This window comes from Lytechinus pictus, chromosome 4, assembly GCF_037042905.1.
Source record: "Lytechinus pictus isolate F3 Inbred chromosome 4, Lp3.0, whole genome shotgun sequence".
Classification (NCBI taxonomy): domain Eukaryota; kingdom Metazoa; phylum Echinodermata; class Echinoidea; order Temnopleuroida; family Toxopneustidae; genus Lytechinus; species Lytechinus pictus.
The window spans coordinates 4,575,002-4,597,285 of NC_087248.1; the positions used below are offsets into that span (position 1 = coordinate 4,575,002).

A 22,284-nucleotide genomic window follows, 5' to 3' on the forward strand; every position below is an offset into this window, starting at 1 on the left:
GTTTTGTGAAATTAAGTGAAACTTAAAAATTTCCTAACTTTCTAATTTTACATCTGATTTTGATGAAATTGTCAGTGTTATGCTTGTTGGATTTTTCTCTTTTCATTCGAATCAACTTTTTGTTGGGGTTAAAGGAGAATGAAACCCTTGAAACCAGCTGAATCCATATCAAAGAGAAAAATCAAAGAAACATATTGTTGAAAGTTTGAGGAAGATTGAATGAATAATAAGAAAGTTATGAGCATTTGAATGTCGAGATCACTAATGCCATGTAGATCCTCCAATTGGCAATGCAACCAAGATCTGTGATGTCACACACGTACAACTCCCTCATTACTTTAGTACTTATTTCACTTATATTCTCACTTTTATAGAGTCTGTCACAAGGTGAGGTGTTCTCTTTATGAGAGGACAAGTACAGAGGTTTCACAACATTATATCATTGATGAAACGTTTGTCATATGATTAGAATGAGCAGAAAGAGATGTTTTGGGGTATATTTTCAGTGTCCAAAAGGGGAGAGTTGTTCATCTGTGACATCATAGATCTTGGTCGCATTGCCAATGGGAGGATCTCCATAGCATTAGTGATCTCGACATTCAAATGCTCATAACTCTTCTATTGCTAGTCCTATTTTACTCAAACTTTTGTTGATCTTATTCTTTGATTTTTCAGCTTTCACAAAAGCTAACTTGCTCCAAGAGTTTCATTCTCCTTTAAGGATTGCTTACAGTGTTCAGTGGCGGATCCAGGGGGCACAGGTGGCGCACGCCCCCCCCCCCTCCCTTAATGTTTGAGCGGCGCCGGCGCCGCTCAGAAAAGTAAAAGAAAGAAAAGGCGCCGCTTAAAAAAAATAAAAATAAAGGAAAGAAAAGAAAAGAAAAGAAAAGGCACAGCTTAAAAAAAATTATACACTGATATAATATTAGCAACAGTAAAGGAAAGACTATCCCCCAGCAAAGTACAATCATATCATCTAGCTTTCTTATCTTTTCTTTTAACTACCCTTTTCCCAACAACTTCGCCGGTTAAAAATAATCAGCAGTGCATGCGCTGCCTGCATATAACTGGCGCGAATCAAGAATAATCAGCGCCACCTAAATCTAAATCGGCGCCGGACAAGATTAATCAGCGCCATTATAAATCGGCGCCAGTCAAGAAAAATCGGCACTGCCAGAGTCTTAACCGGCGCCGATCAAGGATAAGCAGGTCCACCTAAATCTAAATCGGCGCCGGACAAGAATAATCAGCGTCCCCTGGTTCCAATAAATAGGCGCCGGTATATAGAATAATGAAGAAGGGCCTACCTGGTTATACATTTTATTGTTGAATGGTCATAACGAATAACAAACCTTTTCGCATGCCCTTACAGCATGCACAGAGTGGACTGGGGCAGGGCAGTTGCCCACATATGTCATGAAATCTTTAATTTGTTATTTTAAAAATCCCAGAATCAAACAAAAGTGTAGAGCAAATCCTTTAATTTTGATCTTATTTTCCAATGCTTTAATAAAAAAAAGGTCAGTCACTTTTCTTCTTTACACATTCCACATTGTGCCACCTCTATGGCCTTTAGTGTAAGACAGCTACTATAGTGTTTTATGAAGATGATTCGATATTTTAGTCCAAAACTTTGCTAATACCTAGTGTACACAATTACGCAACCCGACGTATATTCGTTAGACCTTAAACCACTAATTATGATTTTTTAATGTATAAATACAGTTTGTCAATACCTTTGTTTTAACGTTTAAATGTTTACACCACAAAATTTGATTTATTTTCATCTTCCATTAAGTTAAATATTATTCATCTGATCACTCAGGAAGAAGTTAAAAACAAAGATAACGATACCTGTAAAACTGGAGAACTATTTCCAAAGCTCTGTCTTGAAGGATCTCTTTCTGAATTCAGGTCTTAAGCATTATATCCAGTTTCATCAAAGTAATTAGATGAAAATTACTCATCATTACAAATTGCATTAGATTTTGTGAAAAGCATCACAATATATATATATAAATACCAAATTCTGTATATAGGCCTATACATCATGTACATGAAAAGTGAATGATAATATATAAACCTGGATTGGTGATGTATTCCAAATTAATGTTTCATGATGTAGTATCATTGTATATATTATATAGTAAAAAAAAACTTGTATACCCAGTTGTTGTGTGTCCGGACAGGTTGTGTGTCCGGACGATCAATTTTAGAAAGTCATTCGGAAAAAATTACAAGCGAAGTTTCATCAATTTTTAGTACAAAATGTTAGGAAATATTATAGAGAACAAAATAGAGGATGATTACAACTATTGAATTCACATTTTTGGTGTAATCCAAAGACAAAAAAGAAGGCTTCAAAAATATAAAGTGTCCGGACACCCGACCCCCCATCCTATCTCAATTAATATATGATCGGGGGGGCCTAAAGCTACGCACATTGTTTTCAAACAATAAAAACTATCCCAATTTTAATATTTCAACAAATATCTTTCACTAATTTGTGGCAAACATTCTAAAGATCATTAACCAAGAAGAAAATATCGCAAAACTCACTAATACGAAAATCCCGCCGTGTTTTCCGAACACCTTGATTTCGCCACCTGATGTAGAAGGGGTCCTAAAGCTACGCACTCGATTTATCATGCAAAAAAATAGTATTTCCTATGCCTCAATTTCTAGAATATATTCATAATATTATAGGATAAAATGAAATTTAAGTGAATATAACTCCAAAATTCCAAAAAGTTTTTGGTTTTCTCTGCATTTCAGTGGCGTAACAGGCGGGGGGGGGCAGGGGGGCAAGCTGCCCCCCCTGGCGGAGCTCACCGGGAAAATAAAATTAAAAAACGGGGGAAAAAAAGGGAAGGGAAGGGAAAGGAAAGAAAAAAGGGGAAAGGGAAAGGAAAAAGAAAACTAAGAAAAAACATAAAAAAGGGAAAACGGAAAGATAACGGGAAAAGGAAGGAAAAAAGAACAAGTGAGAAAGAACAATTCGCCCCGATATACAAATACATTAGCATGATTAGTAAGACAGGGAAATAAATTAAAGATGACAAAAAGGCAAACAAAAGCGGGAAATAAAGGCAGAATGGAATTAGCCAAAATCTAAATTGGAAAATAAAGAATAGGGACAAGATAACGTACACTACCGGGCTGCCGAGGATTGAGATAACGAGCGCGAAGAAAAATGGATGGTATATAATGTCGTATGAAAGTCTATCATAAACTTGCTAAATCTCCAAAGGCTCTGTTCAAGAGTCAAGACCCCGTGCAGTAGGGGCTCTTCATCTGTAACCTTTAATGGGTATATAACGGGCCCCTATATGGACCCTTCCTGCATGAGGCTTTACGTTGAAGCACTGGCGTACCGGGGGTGGTTCCACAGCCAAGGGGAAATAAAAGAAAATAAAGGAGGCAGCGAAATGAGATGAATTAAAAAAAATATATGACATGATATTTGCTATAATGATGTAAAAATCTATCACATAATTAGAATTTCATTTTAACAGGCCATTTTTTTTCTGGCTCGCTTCGCTCGCCGGCGACTTTTTACAAATTTTCCCACATTTGCTATGGTGTGCCCCTCACAATATTTGGATGATTACGATACACACTTGAATTTATGTGTTGTGTTAAAGCTATATAAATATACACGCAATTTGATTAAAATAAGTGGCCATCTGTAAGGTTTAAAATGGCTTTGATATCAAGAGGTTCCGGGGCTCTGCCCTGGACCCCACCCATAAAGCACTGTTGTATGGATGAGTTTGGACCATGGCCCCAAAAAGTTCTACAACCAAACAAAAACAAAAATGAGGAAAGAAAGGAAAGTGTATTTTATTTTTCTGAATATCACGTTAAAATCTATCTTCATGTTAGATTCTCATGAAAGGTGATTTTTTTTATCTCGCTCGCTTCGCGCGCTCGGGACCTATGTTAAGCTACTTCTTGCCAGAAGCGCCATACTCGGCCCCCTCGAGCATATAGAGCTTCGCCCTGATTCTCACAATCATAACAAAAATCCTGTTCACCGTGGCGTACAAAAAAAGAGAGAAAATGGAAAGAGAGGGTGAAATATGATATCATATTTTTAACATTATGTAAAAATCTATCACAAAATTGGATTTTTGCAATAAAAATGGCAAAATTTTTTGCTCGCTCGCTTCGCTCGCTCGCTTTTATATATAAGTATATTTGCCCGATACGCCATATCGCCCCCTCAAAATTTTTGCCTTATGACGCCATTGCCTGTTCCATGAAATGGACTATGCGTGACGTCAGCAAGGAAAATGAACTATTTCATGGCAAACGTTGTTCGTAGTAAAACTATTCTTTTTCTCCGTGTGTGCACTCTCAATACAACAATCTTAAGTAAGGGATATAAAAGACTTTAAAAATGAATATTCTATATGAATCAAATTAGCACCTTTTGGAATCAATAAACAGGGGCCGTATAGTGAAATTTGTCTTGTATGTTTTCATGGTATTTTTTGCTGTCTACGATACCCCTGCCAACATAAGTAGCGCATCTAATTTTGTCTGAAGGAGAGCAGCAATATAGACATTCTTCTTTGATCGATGAACAGGGTTAGTCCTACAACATCGTTGGAGTAAACTAAACTAAAACTAAACTAAAATAAACTCCGTATAAAAATCAACAAAGATGCGAGCATGAAGCGCGAGCTGAAAGTTTGAGATATTTTCCATGCTATCTCGTTCAATAGGCAAAGCCTCCACGAAATTTTCACATTTATTTAAAGGTTAAGTTCACCCCCAGAAGAAAGTTGATTTGAATCAATAAAGAAAAATCAGTCAAGCATTCCACTGAAAATTTCATCAAATTTGTTTTTCACAAAAACAGTTATGCACAACTCAGTGGCATGCAAGTGAGAGGACCGAGGATGTCCCTCACTCACTATTTCATTTGTGTTTTATTGTTTAAATTATGCAATGTTTATTTTTTACAGATCTGACTATATAGGACTATGTTGACTGAACCAAATAGTATTAAACAAATGAAACATTGCTAATTCCACATGTTCAGGGAGGAATTGATCGTTGTCTCCCTCTCACGTCCCTGATTTGACAATGCGGAGAAAATTAGAATATTTCATATATAAGATTTTTTTAAAGTGGATGGTGTCATCAGTCTCCTCGTTTGCAAACCGACCAGGATGTGCATAATACCGACCAGGATGTGCATATGTGAGATTAAGCAAAACTTTAAAATTTCGTAACTTTTTTATTTAACATTTTCCTTGTCATTCTTGTTGGATTTTTCTCTATTTATTCCAATCAACTTTTTGTTGGTATGAACTTGTCCTTGAATGTTGACCCTGAGAAATATTCATAATTTAAGGACTAATATAATCATGGAGCTACTCCGGATGATACAATATTACCTGAAGGAGATTCCTACATGGAAAAAATGCACAACAGAAATATATATAAAGCCTAAAGAAACTGTTTGCAGGAAATGTAATCTAATGGTGATATATGATAGTGGAACAAACTTGGACTATAGGCCTATTACAAGTATTGGAACTTTGTATAGCTTACTTTTTCACTTCCCTGCTTTGGATGGGAAGATTTTTTTTTTTATAGGTGATTACATTATACCATAGAGCTATATATAGCTCCATGATTATACAGTACATGTACAGTATATACAATGACCATTGAGCAGGGGCGTCGATCCATTTTTCAGATTGGGGGGGGCAAAATCATGAATCAACATTCCAAAGGCGCTCGATCACACAAAACAGACTCAAACACACACACACATATGCCTATATATATATATATATATATATATATATATATATATATATACACACACACACACACACACACACACACACACACATCTCACCAACAAATTAAATTTTAAAAAAATTTAAAAATAATAGATGCGAGCGCGAAGCGCGAGCTGAAATTTTTGATATTTTGATCTTAAAAAACAAGAGTTTAATTGACGTTTTTAATAAAGAACAAGAAATAAATCCAACAAAAGATTATTGCAAATCGAAGTGGGAGTTCTTTTGAGGTATAGAACTGAAAACGGGACATTCTATTCACCTATTCAATCATGAAAAGTATGGGTTTTTGCTACAGAAATGATGCGAGCGCGAAGCGCAAGCTGAAATTTTTTTATATTCTAATCTGAAAACCGGACATTTTAAGCACGATTTTAGATGAAGAACGAGTTGTGTATCTCAATCTCGCTTGCTGATTTCTGTGTAACATTACAATCTTATTTTATTTTTTGCACATGCGGAATTATTGGGGGGGGGGCAAAACGATATGTTTGCCCCCCCCCCAATATTTTCATTGGTGGGGCGGTTGCCCCCCCTGCCCCCCCATGATCGACGCCTCTGCCATTGAGCCATTAATAGCTCTATGCAATGACAATTTCTGCTTGTGTATATAGACCATAGAGTATACATCTCTATGATATAGACCAAGATCCCTGGAGGGTTTTCTGGGCATGGGGGCATTGTAGCAGTTCCCGTTAACTTGCCAAGAGTATTGTTTGTTTCCAATACTTGTTAAGGGTAGGGTTTCACACGCCAATACTTGTTAAGGGGTGCATTTTCAGAATATGGAAAATATGTGTTTAGGGCGCTTTTCGAGACCCCATGGACGCGCATGGTATCCACTCGTCAATGGAAGTGCCCCCCCCCCCCCCCGGGGCACTGTTACTATGACAACTGTCGAATGAAACAGGACTTGTCAGATACAACGTTCGACCGTATTTCTTTCATGAAACACTCCCCTGATATTCATCTACTGATGCGCCAAGTGCTGATTTTTTTTATTCAACGCAAAGTTATAAAGATTAACTATTTGTTTTTTATACAACTTCCGCAATTTTTATACAATTCTATTTTAACTTATGCAATTTTATACCGCGTTTTGTGTGTGTACTTGTAGGAATTCGTCACACAAGCCATATTTTGCCCCATCATTTCTTTTTTACTCATTGCGCTATATACTGGTCGAATATTATGTCGGAAAAGCAGAATTGAATAAATTAGGCCTATCATGTGTGCTTATTTTCATTTGAATGTATTTTGATCTGTAAAATACCGTCTTTTATAAAACAGTTTTATACATTTCCTTAAAGGAAAAATCTTGAAGATACAGAAGAGTTTGGTTGCAAAAGGGGTTAGGTCCACTTTGGACTATTCCGAGAAAAAACATGTTTTTATTCTCATCATCATCATCATTCTTATCATCTTACATTGGCGGCGGAAGCCAAAAAAAAATTAGGGGGGTCCACCTGAAATTTAGGGATGGACACAGGTAAAAATTGGACATGCAACAACAAAAAAGGTTTATCAACAGAAATTTTAGGGGGGGTCCGTCCCCCCCCCCCACCTCAAATTTAGGGGGGCAGGACGCCCCGCTTCCGCCGCCTATGTCATCTTACTCTATTTTACAGAGCTACTAAAAATCTATACATTGAGACCAAAACAAATTGATGAAAAATGGACCTAAACACTTCCCTTTTGCAAGTGAGCTCTTCATAAAATTATATAAGTTTATGAAGAAAATTCTAACCTCGCTGCGCAAATAGCATACCAAAATCAGCACCATCTCTTCAAAATCGATCCCTTTCCCCTAATAATTATTCAAAATAATTCAGTGATGGGCTGGGCGGCCAGATACTAGTACGACAAGCATTTATTTACTATGATCATATCATCACTGAACTGGAAATACGTATTTCCAGTTCAGTGGATGGATCATACGCGAACATTTCGCCAATGACGTCACAGTGTAAACTTTTTTACTATCGCCAAGCAACGGTCAGGGCTTTCTATAATTTGGACCACTATTTGATAATTTTCTAATAATTTAGATCAATATCTGAAACAAAATAAATAAATTATAAATCAAAATATTTTTAAAAATTAATAATGATCAACTTTTTTTAAAAATTTAATAATTAAATTTGACTAGTACTAAAACACAATTACCTTTTAACCGGAAGTTATAAAGTTTGTCGATCGTCGATCAAAAGAAAATGTTTACATATTTTATATATCAATTTTCTTTTGTTTGAAGCAATATGGGTACTGGATGTAGCAGTGGATATGGTAAGTGGTCTATTTCGATACTGTTTCATGGAAAATTTAGGGGAAACACGTAATGCCTGGACTGGATCTGCCCCTCTGTTGCCTTTCTACTTCTAGCTGCATGCCTAGGCTAGCTAGCCTTTGGTTGCCTGGCCCTGGCCGCGCCGCGCCGCTGCCCGTTCACTCGTTGCTGGCATACACGGTGAGTGCAGCAGCCGCGACAACACGGCCGCCACGGGTGCGAGCCTGTAGCCGTAGGCGTAACTTGTCATGGCTTGTTGTGAGTAGCCGGGCCCGGGGGCCTGTTGCATGACGACATGAGCGATATGTAGGAACGTCCTAGGAGTAGGACCATTCTTCCGAGATAGGAAGATTGGCGACAAATCAGCGCTTTCCGTTTCACGAAGGCAATTTTGTCTTTCAAGTCCGCGACATCGTTTGATATCGATACGATAGTATCGGAAAAATATTTAGTCTTCATCGTCACCTGAACCTTTTATTTCGGAATGACGACTTTTAATAAAATCGTATAGGCCCCTATTTCAATAAAAGGGGATCAAATAATGTTTTGTTTATTACTGTCATACTGATTGTAGAATTGATGTATGGAGCGTACTAAAAAGAGAAAAAACTTTCAAGATTCACAAACATAACTGGATAAAATCGAAATTTTCATTATTTCCCTTATTTAGAACACGGTGTCCTTTTTTTTAGAGACACCTTTCATTGATATTTCAACGAAAGAGACCCTTGTCCGACATAAAAATTGATTTAACTAAGTAATTTCGACATTTTATTAGTTCAATATACTGATTTTTTATAGAATACACATATATGATGATGATTTTGCAAATTATGCGTTAATATGATATCTGTTGAGGTAAAAATAGGGTTTGAATGGAGTTAACAAAATCAACAGTGTCTGATTGTATGCGACTAAAAAGGAAAATATGAGAGGCTGCCTGTGAAAGATCTAATTTATATATTTTATTTGTCAGATATAACGCAAGAAATACAAATGTGAGTGTTTAGAGTATAAACATGCCTCAGTTGCATGATGAGTAACCGAAGACAAGGAAAATATAAAAATTGCTGCAAACATGGATAAAGTAATTGCAATAACAATTAAAACATAGAAAAAGGTGTGCAATCCGCAATGGAAAAAATACTATTTACAGAAATAATGCTAAATATTACAATGATCATGAGTGTTTAGAGTATAAACATGCCTCAGTTGCATGATGAGTAACCGAAGACAAGGAAAATATAAAAATTGCTGCAAACATGGATAAAGTAATTGCAATAACAATTAAAACATAGAAAAAGGTGTGCAATCCGCAATGGAAAAAATACTATTTACAGAAATAATGCTAAATATTACAATGATCATAAACGTTGGTCATCTTTAAAGTTGATCACTTAATTTATGGAAGCTTATATAAGAATATAAGAAATATATATATGTTCAACATTTCAAAGTTGAGCAGTAGAGACTACATTATTGCTTTAACATTACATAGGGGCCGAAAGAGGCCTACCCTACGATTTAAAATGCGCCTCTTCGTACGGACTTTCCATAATCTTTTCTTTAATGAACTAGCTTATCTTCATTATTTTGTAATAATTGTGATGGATTCGTAATTAGCTATAGGCCTAATCTGTATCTTAAATTCAATTAACTATTTTGTTACTGCAGATTTTTTGTTTTGTTTCACTATTTCACATCTCAAGTTAGCCCAAATCCGACAATTAATTTTCATTGATTAAAATTAATAAAAAAAGAATTATAATGAAAATGAAATAAAAATAAATGAATGATTTACCAAGTTTTAAATTTTAGTTTTGTATCGTGTATTTTTTTGCTGAACGTTATATAACACGTTTTTTACCTTACATAATTTCTTTTAAAGAAATTTGTTTTCATGTTGTTTAATTATCTGTAATGAGAAAACATGAGGGGTCAGAGAGATGGTGCCGCCCATTTCGATATTTCAAAAAAAAATTAATGGAAATGGTGTGGGGATAGGACGGAGAATAAAAGAAAACATATGAAAAAAAAATATTTGGGCCTACATTACCCCGGACATAATGCCCGGAGAAGTTAAAATGACATCTGTTTTTGGTCTTGCCGTGCAAAAAGACGACCTGAAATTGATGACAACTGGCCCATAAAAAATAACTTTGCGCCATCCCAGATAAAATGCATCAGTTTGCAACCCCAAAAAATGTTTAAAGGTGATATGTCAGTGTGGCTTGCCGTAAACGCATTTTTTCTCAATGCCGGCGGTGGGGGGCGGTGTGCAAAGAAGATGATGCCTACGTAGGACATACATGTCTGGAGGTGTCTTTCCAAGGACCATTCTTCCTATCGCCCAAATCGGCTTTGTGAAACAGTTGAGCGATATCTCGTTCTTACGTAGAATGGTTCTACGAAAGACCCTTTCATGCAACAGGGGCCTGGAGGCTTCTGGGGAGTAAAAATCATCTACTCTACGTAGGCTTACTCCCCATGAAGCCTGGCTGGGACACTAATAAGGCATAGTCATGCACGTAAGGCCACAAAACCTGAAACTTTCGCCCTCGAGATTTCTACTTTCCCTCTAAAAGATCTAGCCCTAAATCATGTACATGGGGTTAAACTTCATTTCCGACATTTCTGCGATATCGATTTCATTTTTAAAGAAGAATTCATTAAAAAAACAATAAAAATGTTATGAAAAGATGGGAAGAGCTTACGGCCGTGTTTACGTTGCCAACAGTTGCCATCTTGATTTCTTTGTCTTCCGACAGCATGCAAATCGCGTGGTTTTCCGTCAAAATTTTGAGTGTGTGTAATTCATTCCCAATGGCATCGGTTTATTTAGTCAGAAAAATAAATACCCAATATTCTTGGAGAGTATACTAGTCATACTGGAGGTGCATCGTTCTGCAGCGAGAGGTTCGAATTGCAAGTTCCAACTGGAAGTAAGAAGAAAAAAAAAAAAGAACATAAGGCCTAATGTTAAAAAATAATGTTTCAGGCAACACACAAGGAAAAAAGTAAAGAAAGAAGAAAAAGAAATTGATAAAGAAAGTAAGAAAGAATGAAAAGAAAGAAAGGAAGGAAGGAAGAAAAAAAGAAAGAAAAGAAGATGTAGATCTGAAAAAGGAAAGAAAATAAAGGAAAAAAGAAAAAGAATGAATGGAGGAAAGAAAGGAAGTAAAAGAAGGAAGGAATAAAAAAAAAGAATACAAAAAAGGAAGGATAAAAAAGAGAATGAAAGAAAGAAAATGAAGAAAATGGAACGGAAACAGATATGATAAAGAATGAATTAAAGAAAGGATGGAGGAAAGACCGATTTCTACTTTCCTTGTTAGTACCACTACCAGTAGTCATCGATTTAGACCAAGAAAAAACACAGCCATCTTGAGATATGAATGTGATGACCTCTAGCTATTGAAAATGTTATTATAAATGTCATAGAAGATAAAAACAAAGATGAAATACTGTATGTGAACATTTTCACAATACCAATTATCTCATTCATCATGTTCTTATCTTTTAGCATTATGTAGGCTATTATATGCACAACACAAGTTATAAATATACACACTCAGCTTGGGTTGTAAAGCCAGAAAAGACTGGAAAAGATCAGTAAGATTTCAGAATACCAATTTGTGATTGCAACATACAAGTAGATATAAGAACATATTTGAGATACAAACTCTTTCAGAATACCACCCTGGTCTTTGGACCTGGCCTGGCAAAGACCCCTTACTTTAAAGTGAAAATTACTGACTATTAATTTAGTGGAATGCCCCCTCCCCCTGAAAACGGTGATTTCTTGCTCAATACCAGGTCCTGATCCCAGCCATGGCCTTTATAGAATAGAGTCTAGACTCTAGATCTAGCTATGTCAGCATTGAGATATGTAATAATCTACATGTGTTTGTGTTAATTACCTATATGATGAATCATATTTTTTGTCATTTTACTTTTTTCTGTCTTTCTCATTTGTCCAGCCCTGGATCCAGGCATTGGGAGTATCCCAAGCTTCAAAATAGTACTAGTTGGTAAGTTTTACTAATTTGCAACAAGAAAAAGCCCAAGGGAAGGGGAGAGGAGGAAACAATGCGTGGTCTGGGGAGCGTTTCATGAATATTTTTGTCCGACAAGTTGTCAGATCTGACGACTTTCTTGGTTTTTTATTGGCTGAGAAGCATTGTTACTATGGCAACTGTCAGATAAAACAGGACTTGTTGAATGAATTATCCAACAATTCCTTTCATGAAATGCTCCCCAGATATTTCCTTTATGTGTTCCTTTTTGCAATACTTTTTATATATTTTTTTAAATTATAACATGTATGTGCACAGTGTACATATGTAAATATTAAGATGATTTTACATGGCTTGATATATGAAATTATTTTTTTACTAATAATAATGTATCATTGAAATTGAATTGAATTGACCTGAAATATATGAAATTGATTAAAACAAATAATTGCATTGACCTGCCAAGTATGGAAAACACTGTCAATGCAGACATTCAAATAAATTAATTGATATATTGTATAAAATTCATGACGAAAAGTTGGAATAAAGCGAGATCTTCAATGTCAAGGCCAAGGAAAAAATCATCAGAAATATGTTTGTTAGAAGTGATGTCCTATATTGATTACCCACACTTTTATGGAGGACTGGTAGATCTTTAGAGTGTTACATGTAGCTATCTTTTTTTCATCTCCAAATTTTGAGAGATATAGAGGCACATTCTAACATTTAGGTCTACCTTCCTTGAAATTCTCTTTGCTCACAGAAATGAACAAAACTACCTGTATCTGTAACAGTGTAGGCAATAAATACAATGTAGGTTGAAAAAGCCATCATTTCTTCTTCAATAAATTTGATATTCTGCTGGTAATTGACATTTTGAGATAAATTTCATTCTTTAATTTATTTTTTTCTTTATGAGGAGGCAGGAAATTCAACATGCAGTTGCAGCTATTTACTTTAGTTGATGTTTTTACTTTACAATGCTGTTGTCAATGAATATTGGGGATCAAAATTGGCAATGAATACATGTATAAACAAAGAATTTGAAAAAAATCTTCAGAAAATTGAATTGGCCAATATGATGTTTAAAAAAAGCTGACATTAATTTTGTTTGTTTGGCAGGATACCTGTATATTTCACTGCTCCTTTGTAATGAAAATTTCCTCATTTACAGGTGATGCTGAAAGTGGAAAGACAAGTGTTTTCATGCGCTACTTCAAAAATCAGTTTGATTATAGCTACCGGCCTACAACCACAGTCAATATAGGTGAGTAAATATCCCAAACATGCATACCTTCATATCACTAATGGAAAAAAGGAAAGAAAAATAGCAACAGCCAAAGCTGATTCTTTTACATGTATGTCAGGACAGATATACATTTAGAGTAGTATTTGCAGATTACAGGTATTAATATTCTATTATGTAGCAAAGTGAAACATATAAGTTTGACTTGTTAAACTGGTGTATGCATGTAGCTTCTTGAGGTATAGGCAGATTGAGGCTGTCCTATTCAGTGAGTAAACTACATGTATATGCTATACACTGGATTATGATTTTTTAATTCTTTAGAATGTATCTCCAAATTACCATGTCCTTTTAAATGTGATCTCTCACCTTTTTTTCTTGACAGAGAATGTAGTGAAGAAGTTGAATGTTCCAGAGCATACTGTGGTTTCCATGGCGATGTGGGATCTACCAGGCAGGGAAGAGATGGACCTTCGTACAAGCTATTACAAAGATGTTGATGCTGCTATTGGTAAGACTGATCATCAGCATTTTGATAGAAGCTACAAGGCTTGAATGAATCCAAGGCAATAAACTACTAGTAATGCCATGGTTGTAGATTTCCATGTGATTGGCCTCAAGGCTCAATGTCTGTCTCATTTGTTCAAGGTTTCTTGTGCCCTGTCAAATTCTATATTTTGGGGGGCTGTATACATGGAGGATTGTGCTCTACAGAAAATGAAGATTGCCCTAAAAATATCAAAATTAAAGGCCTGCAACTGGCAAAACTGCGACTGAACTATGGCAATTCCCTTGTTTCCGAATCGAATGCTGTTACAGTGTCTGACTCATCCATTATTGGGTTCCCCTTTCCCCAGTTTTTATAAGGAACTCCTTTTTTCTGGAGGTAAAGGGACTGTTTGTCCTCTGCTCAGAATTGTAAGGTTATACAGAAGCATATTTTATTGGTAATATTGATACAAGACTCTGATGCTCCTTATATTATACTTGATCTTTTGTTTGAAAGGAAGTAGAGCAGAAGAAAATGATATTTTTTGACAAATTTGATTCACCAAACTCACATTTTTCTTAACCTACAGTTGTAGCTAATATCGCAGATCAGGAAAGTGTGGAACTCGCTAGCACTTGGAAACAAGATATCCTGAACCATGCTGTTGTCTCCAAGAAGAGTGTTGTCAATACCGCTGAGGGGTCAAAGGTTGTGACTGACTATGAGCCGGCCGATCACACACAGATTCCAGTTCTCTTGCTGGGAAACAAGTATGATTTGGTAAGTGAAATATGCTTTTATAAAGAATGGTTTTGTCATAAGTTATAAATTTGGTTGAAGTATTAGAAATTATAATGCCACATCAGTGAAACTGTCTATACCTTTGGATTGTTTGTAGTTGATTTCATTCATGTGACTGTAGCATAATGCTTGAAATGCTTTATTTTATCAACTTTGTATTTCCATTTTTTTTTAAATCTGTACATATATTTTTTAATGGAAAAAAAATAAATGAGTGGAAAAAAGTAGGAATTATGAAGGCATTTATGTAATGTAATTCTTATTCTTTTTCTATGTGATGTAATTCTTAATATATCATATTGTAATTACATTTCCTTTGTTGTATATGCTCAAATATTTGTTTTGTGTTACTTTGTGTATTTTATATGAATTTTACTGATTTCAATGTGGAGAATAAATTGAAAGAAAATGAAAAAATCAAAAGTAAATGATTATGATTTATTAACACATCTTTCTGTTCCTTGATTGCAAAAGACCGGATATAGTAGTACTTGCATTTGTATTAATTTTTAAGGCTTCACATTGATTAATATTGCTTTTTTCTTCACAAAATATTTAAAATATTGTGTTATCTTATCCTTTAAACAAATAGAAGACATTTGGATAGTAGATTTCATCACAATACTCATCATAGTTTAGTTAGTTTAGTTTACTCCAACGATGTTGTAAGACTAAGCCTGTTCATCAATCAAAGTAGAATGTCTATTGCTGCTCTCCTTCAGACAAAATTAGATGCACTATTTATGTTGGGAAATATTTATCTTCAGGTTGAGGAGAGACAAGCACTGCAGGAAGAGAATGGGAATGAAGAAGAAGACAAACCAGTGCTGATTGAAGATAACAAGGATGCAGATACCCATAGTCTATCAAAGAAAGATGAAGATGATGTCATCAACACCAAGGATGAAGACGGAGGAGGAGGAGATAGGTCAAGCCCCGGTGCTGAGAAGAGGGATGCAGAGTCTGAAAACCCGGGAAAAGATGAAGAGGTGGAGGATAGAGGGAAGGAAGGAAAGGAGAAGGAGATGATGGTATGGAAATATGAGGAACAGCAAGAGGTGGAGGAGGTACCAGCTGAGATCCAGTTCCTGGATGACTTTGCAGAGAAACATGGCTTTGTTGGCAGGTAACATTTAAAGTAGTTTTATTCACGTTTTAGACTACTTTTAGCTGTCATTAGTGATTATCTTTTTATGTACATGATTGTGTATTTGTTTGTGCACCCACTTTTGGTATGTACCGCCTCTCACAGTAATTTTCTGTTTGATGCGGTTCAAGATTACACTAATATTTATACAATTGGCATTGATACTATGTTTTTTTTTTCCCCTTGTGGCTTACAATTGGAAAAAATAACTTCTTGAAGAGGAGACAGTTTATTGAGTTAATTGTAAAGTCTGCATGATGTAGTTGTTAAGTAGTGGGTAGAAATGAGACTAACGTAATTGAAGCCTTTAAAATTGATAGCAAGATAATGACGTATCAAGCCAATATCATGTTTTAAATTGGTTTATTGATGTACTGTTTTTTGTTTTTTTTTATCAGCTGTGCTTATATTAATTGTAATCATTATTAATTGTAGCAATCAGCCTATACACACACCAAATTCTACTTGTATTTTATTCTTTTCAAGATATAAATTTTAGTTTTCACCCATTCCCATGTTAAATTTTCAATCACATTTTATTGTTGTATTATCACCTTTTTTTCTTATTATCTGTGCCAAAATAGGTTAAAATATCCTGTCCATTTCAGATGTCGCAATGTATATTTACTTGTTGACAGTATAAGAATTCCTCTTGATCAGTAGTCCTTCCATTTTGTTTTACAGCGTTGCAGTCTCCGCAAAGAATGCTGATGGCAGCGTTCATGCTGCCATTCAAGCTCTTATCAGACATCTCATTGAACGAAAGTTGAAGGACCGAACCCTGGACAGGATGACAGAGGTCAAGGTCAATAGGGTTAAGGTCATAAAGGGCAAGAAGAAAAAGAAGAAAGACCCGAAAGCATTTGAACCCCTGGATAAAACTGGTATCAAAGAGGTAAATATTTTTCAGAGAAGTTTTCATGCTGAATGATCAATGTTGATTAGGAGTGTATTTTCCCTTTTCCTGATGATATATGACCCGTTCTCTGTAATCATAAATCAACAAATGCTAGGGAATTTTCAAGAGCGAACAGGAAAATTGATATATTGCATAATTCTGTCCATATAATATTAAGGAAATTGCACAAGTTTTAGAACTTATTTTCCCTGTCTTAATTGATATACATGTACATGAACTCCCAACAGATATAAAATTCCCTTCCATAATAATTTATGCAGTTCCAAACCAACTTTTGGAAAAAGTAATGGATCATTCTTCTTATCTTTAGATGGGCAAACTTTTTCGTTAAAAAATAATTAATATTGGATTTTGCATAGCCTATTTCACTATGATTTACATTGATATAATTGTTGATTTGTTCACACACTTCAGTATTTATACCTACAAGTGAATATGAATGCTTAACCTCAACTACTCAACTTGTGAATACTTTTCAAGGGGAATTTTTATTTGTTGTCTCTATAGTAAAGTGATGTTTCTATACAGTGGGTCACTGAAGCATGTTGACTGTATCATTCATGTCTTCATTTTATCCCTAGCTTGATAGTCTATTCAACAAATGTAACCGCCACATGTCTCTGATCCATGAGACCAGACTAGCATACAGACAGTCTGTGCGTCTCTTCAAGAGCCAGTGTATGGAAGCAGAGATGGTTCCAGAAGGACCTAAGTGTTCTATGGAAGACTGTGTGAGCGGCATCAAGGCATCCCTGGAGAAGGACAGTCTAGAGTTACTGGTGAGTTTAGAAATCAATTTTAGTTCTTGGTCCTGTAACATTAAGGTTAGCAATTATATGTATACTAATTTTTCATGATAGATTGAGTTGACCTAAATGTACAATCAATCGTAAAACTTCAAGATTACAATCGATTACTGAGCTTTGTGTTATTGACCACAGGAGCCTGTTTCATAAAGAGCTAAATTATCGTAGATTTGCCATTATGGCAACAACACCGTAAACCTTGATTGTGATTGGCTGCTAAGCCAAGCTCCTATGCTAGTTGCCATAATAGCAAAATTACAATAGTTGTAACTCTTTAATGAAATGGATCCCAGGGGGCCGTTTCATAAAGCTGTTCGTAAGTTAAGAGTGACTTTAAGACCGACTGCGCAAGAAAGGTTCACCAGTTGTTCTTAAAGTCGCTCTTAACTTGCGTACAGCTTTATGAAACACCCACCAGGTCTTGATTCTGAACAGTGGAAGGAAATGGCATCTAGATTGTAGTTTCAGGGTCATCTTGCACTGCCCACTTTGTGATATAAATTCCGAATATTTTGTTCACCCCCTCCCCCTTCTTCTGCTATTTGGTGTTCCTGTGTCAGACTCTTCAAGCTTTGCTTCTTAAACTATTCAACATTTTTTTTTTTTTAGTTTGAAAAAAAAAAGTTTCAACAATGTTTCTTAGCATAAAGTAATTTTGGCTTGATAGGAAACCAGCTTTCAAATCCATGTTCTATTTTTTGTTAGGCTGAAGATGAGAATGGCTTTGTGACACTCCTAGTGAAAGGACAGGAAATGGATGAAGATGAGAAATCTGAAGACATGAGAGATTTACTTCAAACATTTCAAACAGAGGTAAGCAGTTCCCTTTACAGAACATTGATTTTCTCTCAGAAGATTCCAATAAATGGCATGCACTTTAGGCCAATTCCGTGAAGTATTTCCATCTGACCCTCTTTGTGCAACTCCTTCTTAAAATTGTTTGTCTAAACTTTGCACTTTATGTAAAAAAAACAAAAGTATAATGCTCTCAAATTATCATGACTTGTGATTATTAAAATAAAATTGGAGGAAAATTGGGTCAGGTGTTCAAGATGGCTGATTATTTAATTGAATTGCCCCTTTTGTATTAAATGCTCAGGTACAATCATAATATAAGAATTCCATGGGGTATATAATTGAGTAAGCATATTAATGTTTGTATTGTACCAAACCAATTTTGTAATGAATGAAAGGAAAATATTAATGACTTTGTAAATAAGACTTTCATGTTATGTGCATCTACTTTTCTCGTGATATTAAAATCAAGTTTTTTCTTCAAAACAAACATAGTGATGTGAATAACAAAATATAACAAGGAGATATAACAGAGTTTTTAGATTCTGTAATTATATGGGTGTTATATTTGTTTCTTTGTAATGATGCAGGTTGCAGTAGCAAGCAGGACAATACTTCATGAGTGTCCTGGTGCTGTCGCTGCTCTTCTGAAGCTGGACGGCCAGATTGAACAGGACTGTGAGGACGCCATCAAGAGGGCACAGCAGGAGAATCCACTTACTACGCGAGAGCTGCGCGGTATCCAGGACGCGGTTGATATGAGTAGGGCTCGCATCAAACACTCGTCTGCGATGGCGCACGAATGCCTACAGGATGTTGAGAGTTCGTATAAGAAGATCAAAGCTGCAATGATTTGGTAACAAATTTATGTGGTGTCTGGGAAATTTGGGGAATTTGGAAGGGTGTGAAAATTGTGGCGATGTCATGAAGGGTTTCTGTATTTTGGACTGAATTTTGAAATCAGGTTGGTGTTTCACATTGATTTAAGAATGACTTAAATCATGCTAAGGTGCTAATGTGCAAGTATAGCATAGGTCCTATGTGCATGGTTTGGTTTGACCAATACAGTTATGCAATACTACAATACATGCAACACGGAATTGAAGTGTGATTTTTAGTCAGACTTAAATCTTTGTGAAACACACCTAGATCCAAGCAGTTTGTATTCAGCAGGGCCCCGTCTTATAAAGAGTTGCGATTGATCCGATTAGTTGCAACTATGGAAAGCCAGCAAAGTCAACATACAAAATGCATGTTTGTTCAAAAAAATTTCTAGATATGAATGTAGAAAAATTATGACATTGATGGATTTCCATAGAGTTATGATTGATTGGATCAATCGTAACTGTTTGTAAGACGGGGCCCAGGTCACCAATGAAGAGTTTTGGTGTATAAAAAAGCTCATTGTAGGTTATTACCTGGTGGATGTTTCATGAAGCTGTTTGTAAGTTATGAGCGACTTTACGAATGACTGGTGATTCTTTCTTAGGCTTCAAGTCAACATCAATGTCAATGAATATTTGGTGTAGGCCTATATCATTTACTCAGAAAAAAGATTACTAGTCATACATGAAATCATTTGTTACTTATGAATACCTTTATAAGACACCCACCAGGTCTTCTGATCAATTTTAATTGGCATATCTAGATGTCATATATAGTGATATAGATTCAAGAGTGGAAAGTATTCTCAACTATGGATAGCCAGCAATGGCGCAATCCTTAGTCTAAAAAAACATGTACAGGTAACTCTGCCTAAGTCTTGGTCGACCTTCCATAAGTCAAATATTCACCAAAGTCTAAGCATTTTTTTGACCACATTATTCAAAATATGTGTTATATGCCTCTTCTAAAAGTTGAACAGATTTCAACTCGGGCAGAGTTACCTGTTTGTTGATTCTATTGTTGTTTTGGATATGAAGATCACAAGGATTGAGAAAAAGTTGAGTTGCTGGCTTTCCATAGTCTACATTGCTTTGAATCAATTATTTTTTATATAACAGTGCCTATATACTATAGGTCGGGAGGGGGTGGTTAATCTAGCATAAAAATGAAAATACACTCTTCAAAATCAAATATCGTGCGGTGAATCACATCTTTGTCTTCACAACGCAGAGCGCAATTGTTTTTCATCAGAAAATAGTGATTAATTGGTGAAATTCTTTATAAACTTTTTTTGATTGCCTGTGTACTTTTTTCAAACAGATTAGAGCTACATGTACTAGTACTTGTACTACAGAACCATTAAATGTTTTTAGTGTGGGTCTCTTTAGTATTACGAACAAAAATTATGAGGAAGCAAAAGATCACATGGTCAATTATCAGTATTTGCAGCTGACTTTTCTAAGATTGAATAAATTGCATATTTTTGTGTGATTCCCGTCCATCAATCATCTTCATGTCTTTCATTGTATGCAAACTTTTATGATACATAGGAATGAATATGTTATCGCAAATTTATATCAGCAACTCATTATTAATCCAATAACCGTATGCATTGAGAATGAATCGATTGAAAAATAACTCAGATGTTGAAATTTATACATCTTATTTAATATTTCATTCCAGTACATTAATTGGAAAACATAAACATTTTATGTTTTATCCAAATGTAGTTTGTAAAGACTGTTTTCTATAATTTTCTTGTTTGCTGCCTTAGCAAAAAAGTCATATGCATGTGTGGTATTAGAGTACATGTAATTCTTTCTCCTATTCTTTAGGTCCGTCCACAATACATGCATTCTTAATAGGATTGTTAGTTTTCACGTCTTGTGTGGCAGTATTTTAACATGATATATATATTTTTTGTAAATTCTGTACAGAATATGTGAATCATATACCCCAAAAGATTTCTATGTAAAACATACTAATGCATTCTATGGAAATGTAGATCATTATTTTTATATTTGAATTTGGAGATTTTAAAAAAAGTGAATGATTGGGGTGTTTCATTAAGCTCTTTTTTAAAGTTAGGCATGACTTTACGAACAACTTTGATGGTAAATGGTGGTTATTTTTTTAGCTGATTGCTAAGAAAGCATGAATGCTTATAAGCAAGCAACCAGAGGACCGACGGCTTAAGGTCCTCTCTGAGGGACCTGGTAATGAGGATAAATGCCTTACCAAAGGGCACTATCGCACCAAGAGGGAATCAAACCCGGTTCACCAGAATCAGAATCCACCGCTCTACCAACTGAGCTATCCCGACTTGATTTCCAAATGAGTTTTCAATACTTTTTAATTGCATTTGAGGAAAAGTTGCAGTATGCACTTTTTATTGGCCATATCTTTCTAGCAAAGTATGTATTTGGGATCTTAAATGTAAGAGGATTAATTGAAATGCAATTTTTTTGAAAGATTCAGTCATTTGTCATACAAGCTTGGTGTTAATGCAGCAGAAAGCTGCACTGTGGAGTTCTTACGGGTCTTAATGAAACAGAAACATCTGTAGTCATGGAAAAATTTACTACAGCTACATGTATATGAATCACTCCCTGATCAAGTACTAGATTATCTGAGTAATTTATCAAGTATTTATTGATATGAGTGAATGTAACAACAGTGCAGCAGAATAGGTGTTCTATGCACATTCTGGTCTGTATGCAAATTAGGGGGCTGCAAACCCTTTTGACCCATCTAATTTTTAATGTTTATAGTTTATGTATAAACCTGCCTGTATTTAACATTGATAACATGTTGAAGATAGATCAGATAGCAAACTGTATACATGTAGTATGGATGTTGTGAATTGGTTGTGTATAGAAAATTCCATTCGTATTTATGATCTCTCTGCAATCTTTGTATAATCATTCCATTTTTAAATTATACTTTATGCAATTATGTATATATGCAAATTTTATTCTTGTAAATAGCATGGATACATCTACAGTAGTATCTTTTTTATTAAAAAGAAAGAAAATTTGAGAACAAGTCATCTGTGATTCATTGTTGTTCT

The 22,284-nt window shown here is 35.3% G+C and overlaps 1 protein-coding gene across 1 annotated transcript; it reads left to right on the top strand.

Annotated features, from left to right (window-relative positions):
• The first annotated feature begins 7,986 nt into the window (after nucleotides 1–7,986).
• Nucleotides 7,987–22,259, top strand: LOC129259148 (uncharacterized). The gene is made up of 10 exons (XM_054897437.2): nucleotides 7,987–8,108; nucleotides 12,090–12,140; nucleotides 13,300–13,392; nucleotides 13,757–13,882; nucleotides 14,451–14,641; nucleotides 15,430–15,788; nucleotides 16,494–16,704; nucleotides 17,310–17,507; nucleotides 18,240–18,347; nucleotides 18,920–22,259. The coding sequence occupies exons 1-10, from the start codon at nucleotides 8,081–8,083 to the stop codon at nucleotides 19,187–19,189; spliced, it is 1,635 nt and encodes a 544-aa protein (XP_054753412.2). The 5' UTR covers nucleotides 7,987–8,080; the 3' UTR covers nucleotides 19,190–22,259.
• The last annotated feature ends 25 nt before the right edge of the window (nucleotides 22,260–22,284 follow it).

Bases quoted from the DNA above. Each gene is read 5' to 3' on its own strand.
- LOC129259148 (XM_054897437.2), top strand. From the start codon at position 8,081: ATGGGTACTGGATGTAGCAGTGGATATG. The intron at 8,109-12,089 runs GTAAGTGGTCTA...TCATTTGTCCAG, and splicing joins TGGATGTAGCAGTGGATATG to CCCTGGATCCAGGCATTGGG. The intron at 15,789-16,493 runs GTAACATTTAAA...TTTGTTTTACAG, and splicing joins AAACATGGCTTTGTTGGCAG to CGTTGCAGTCTCCGCAAAGA.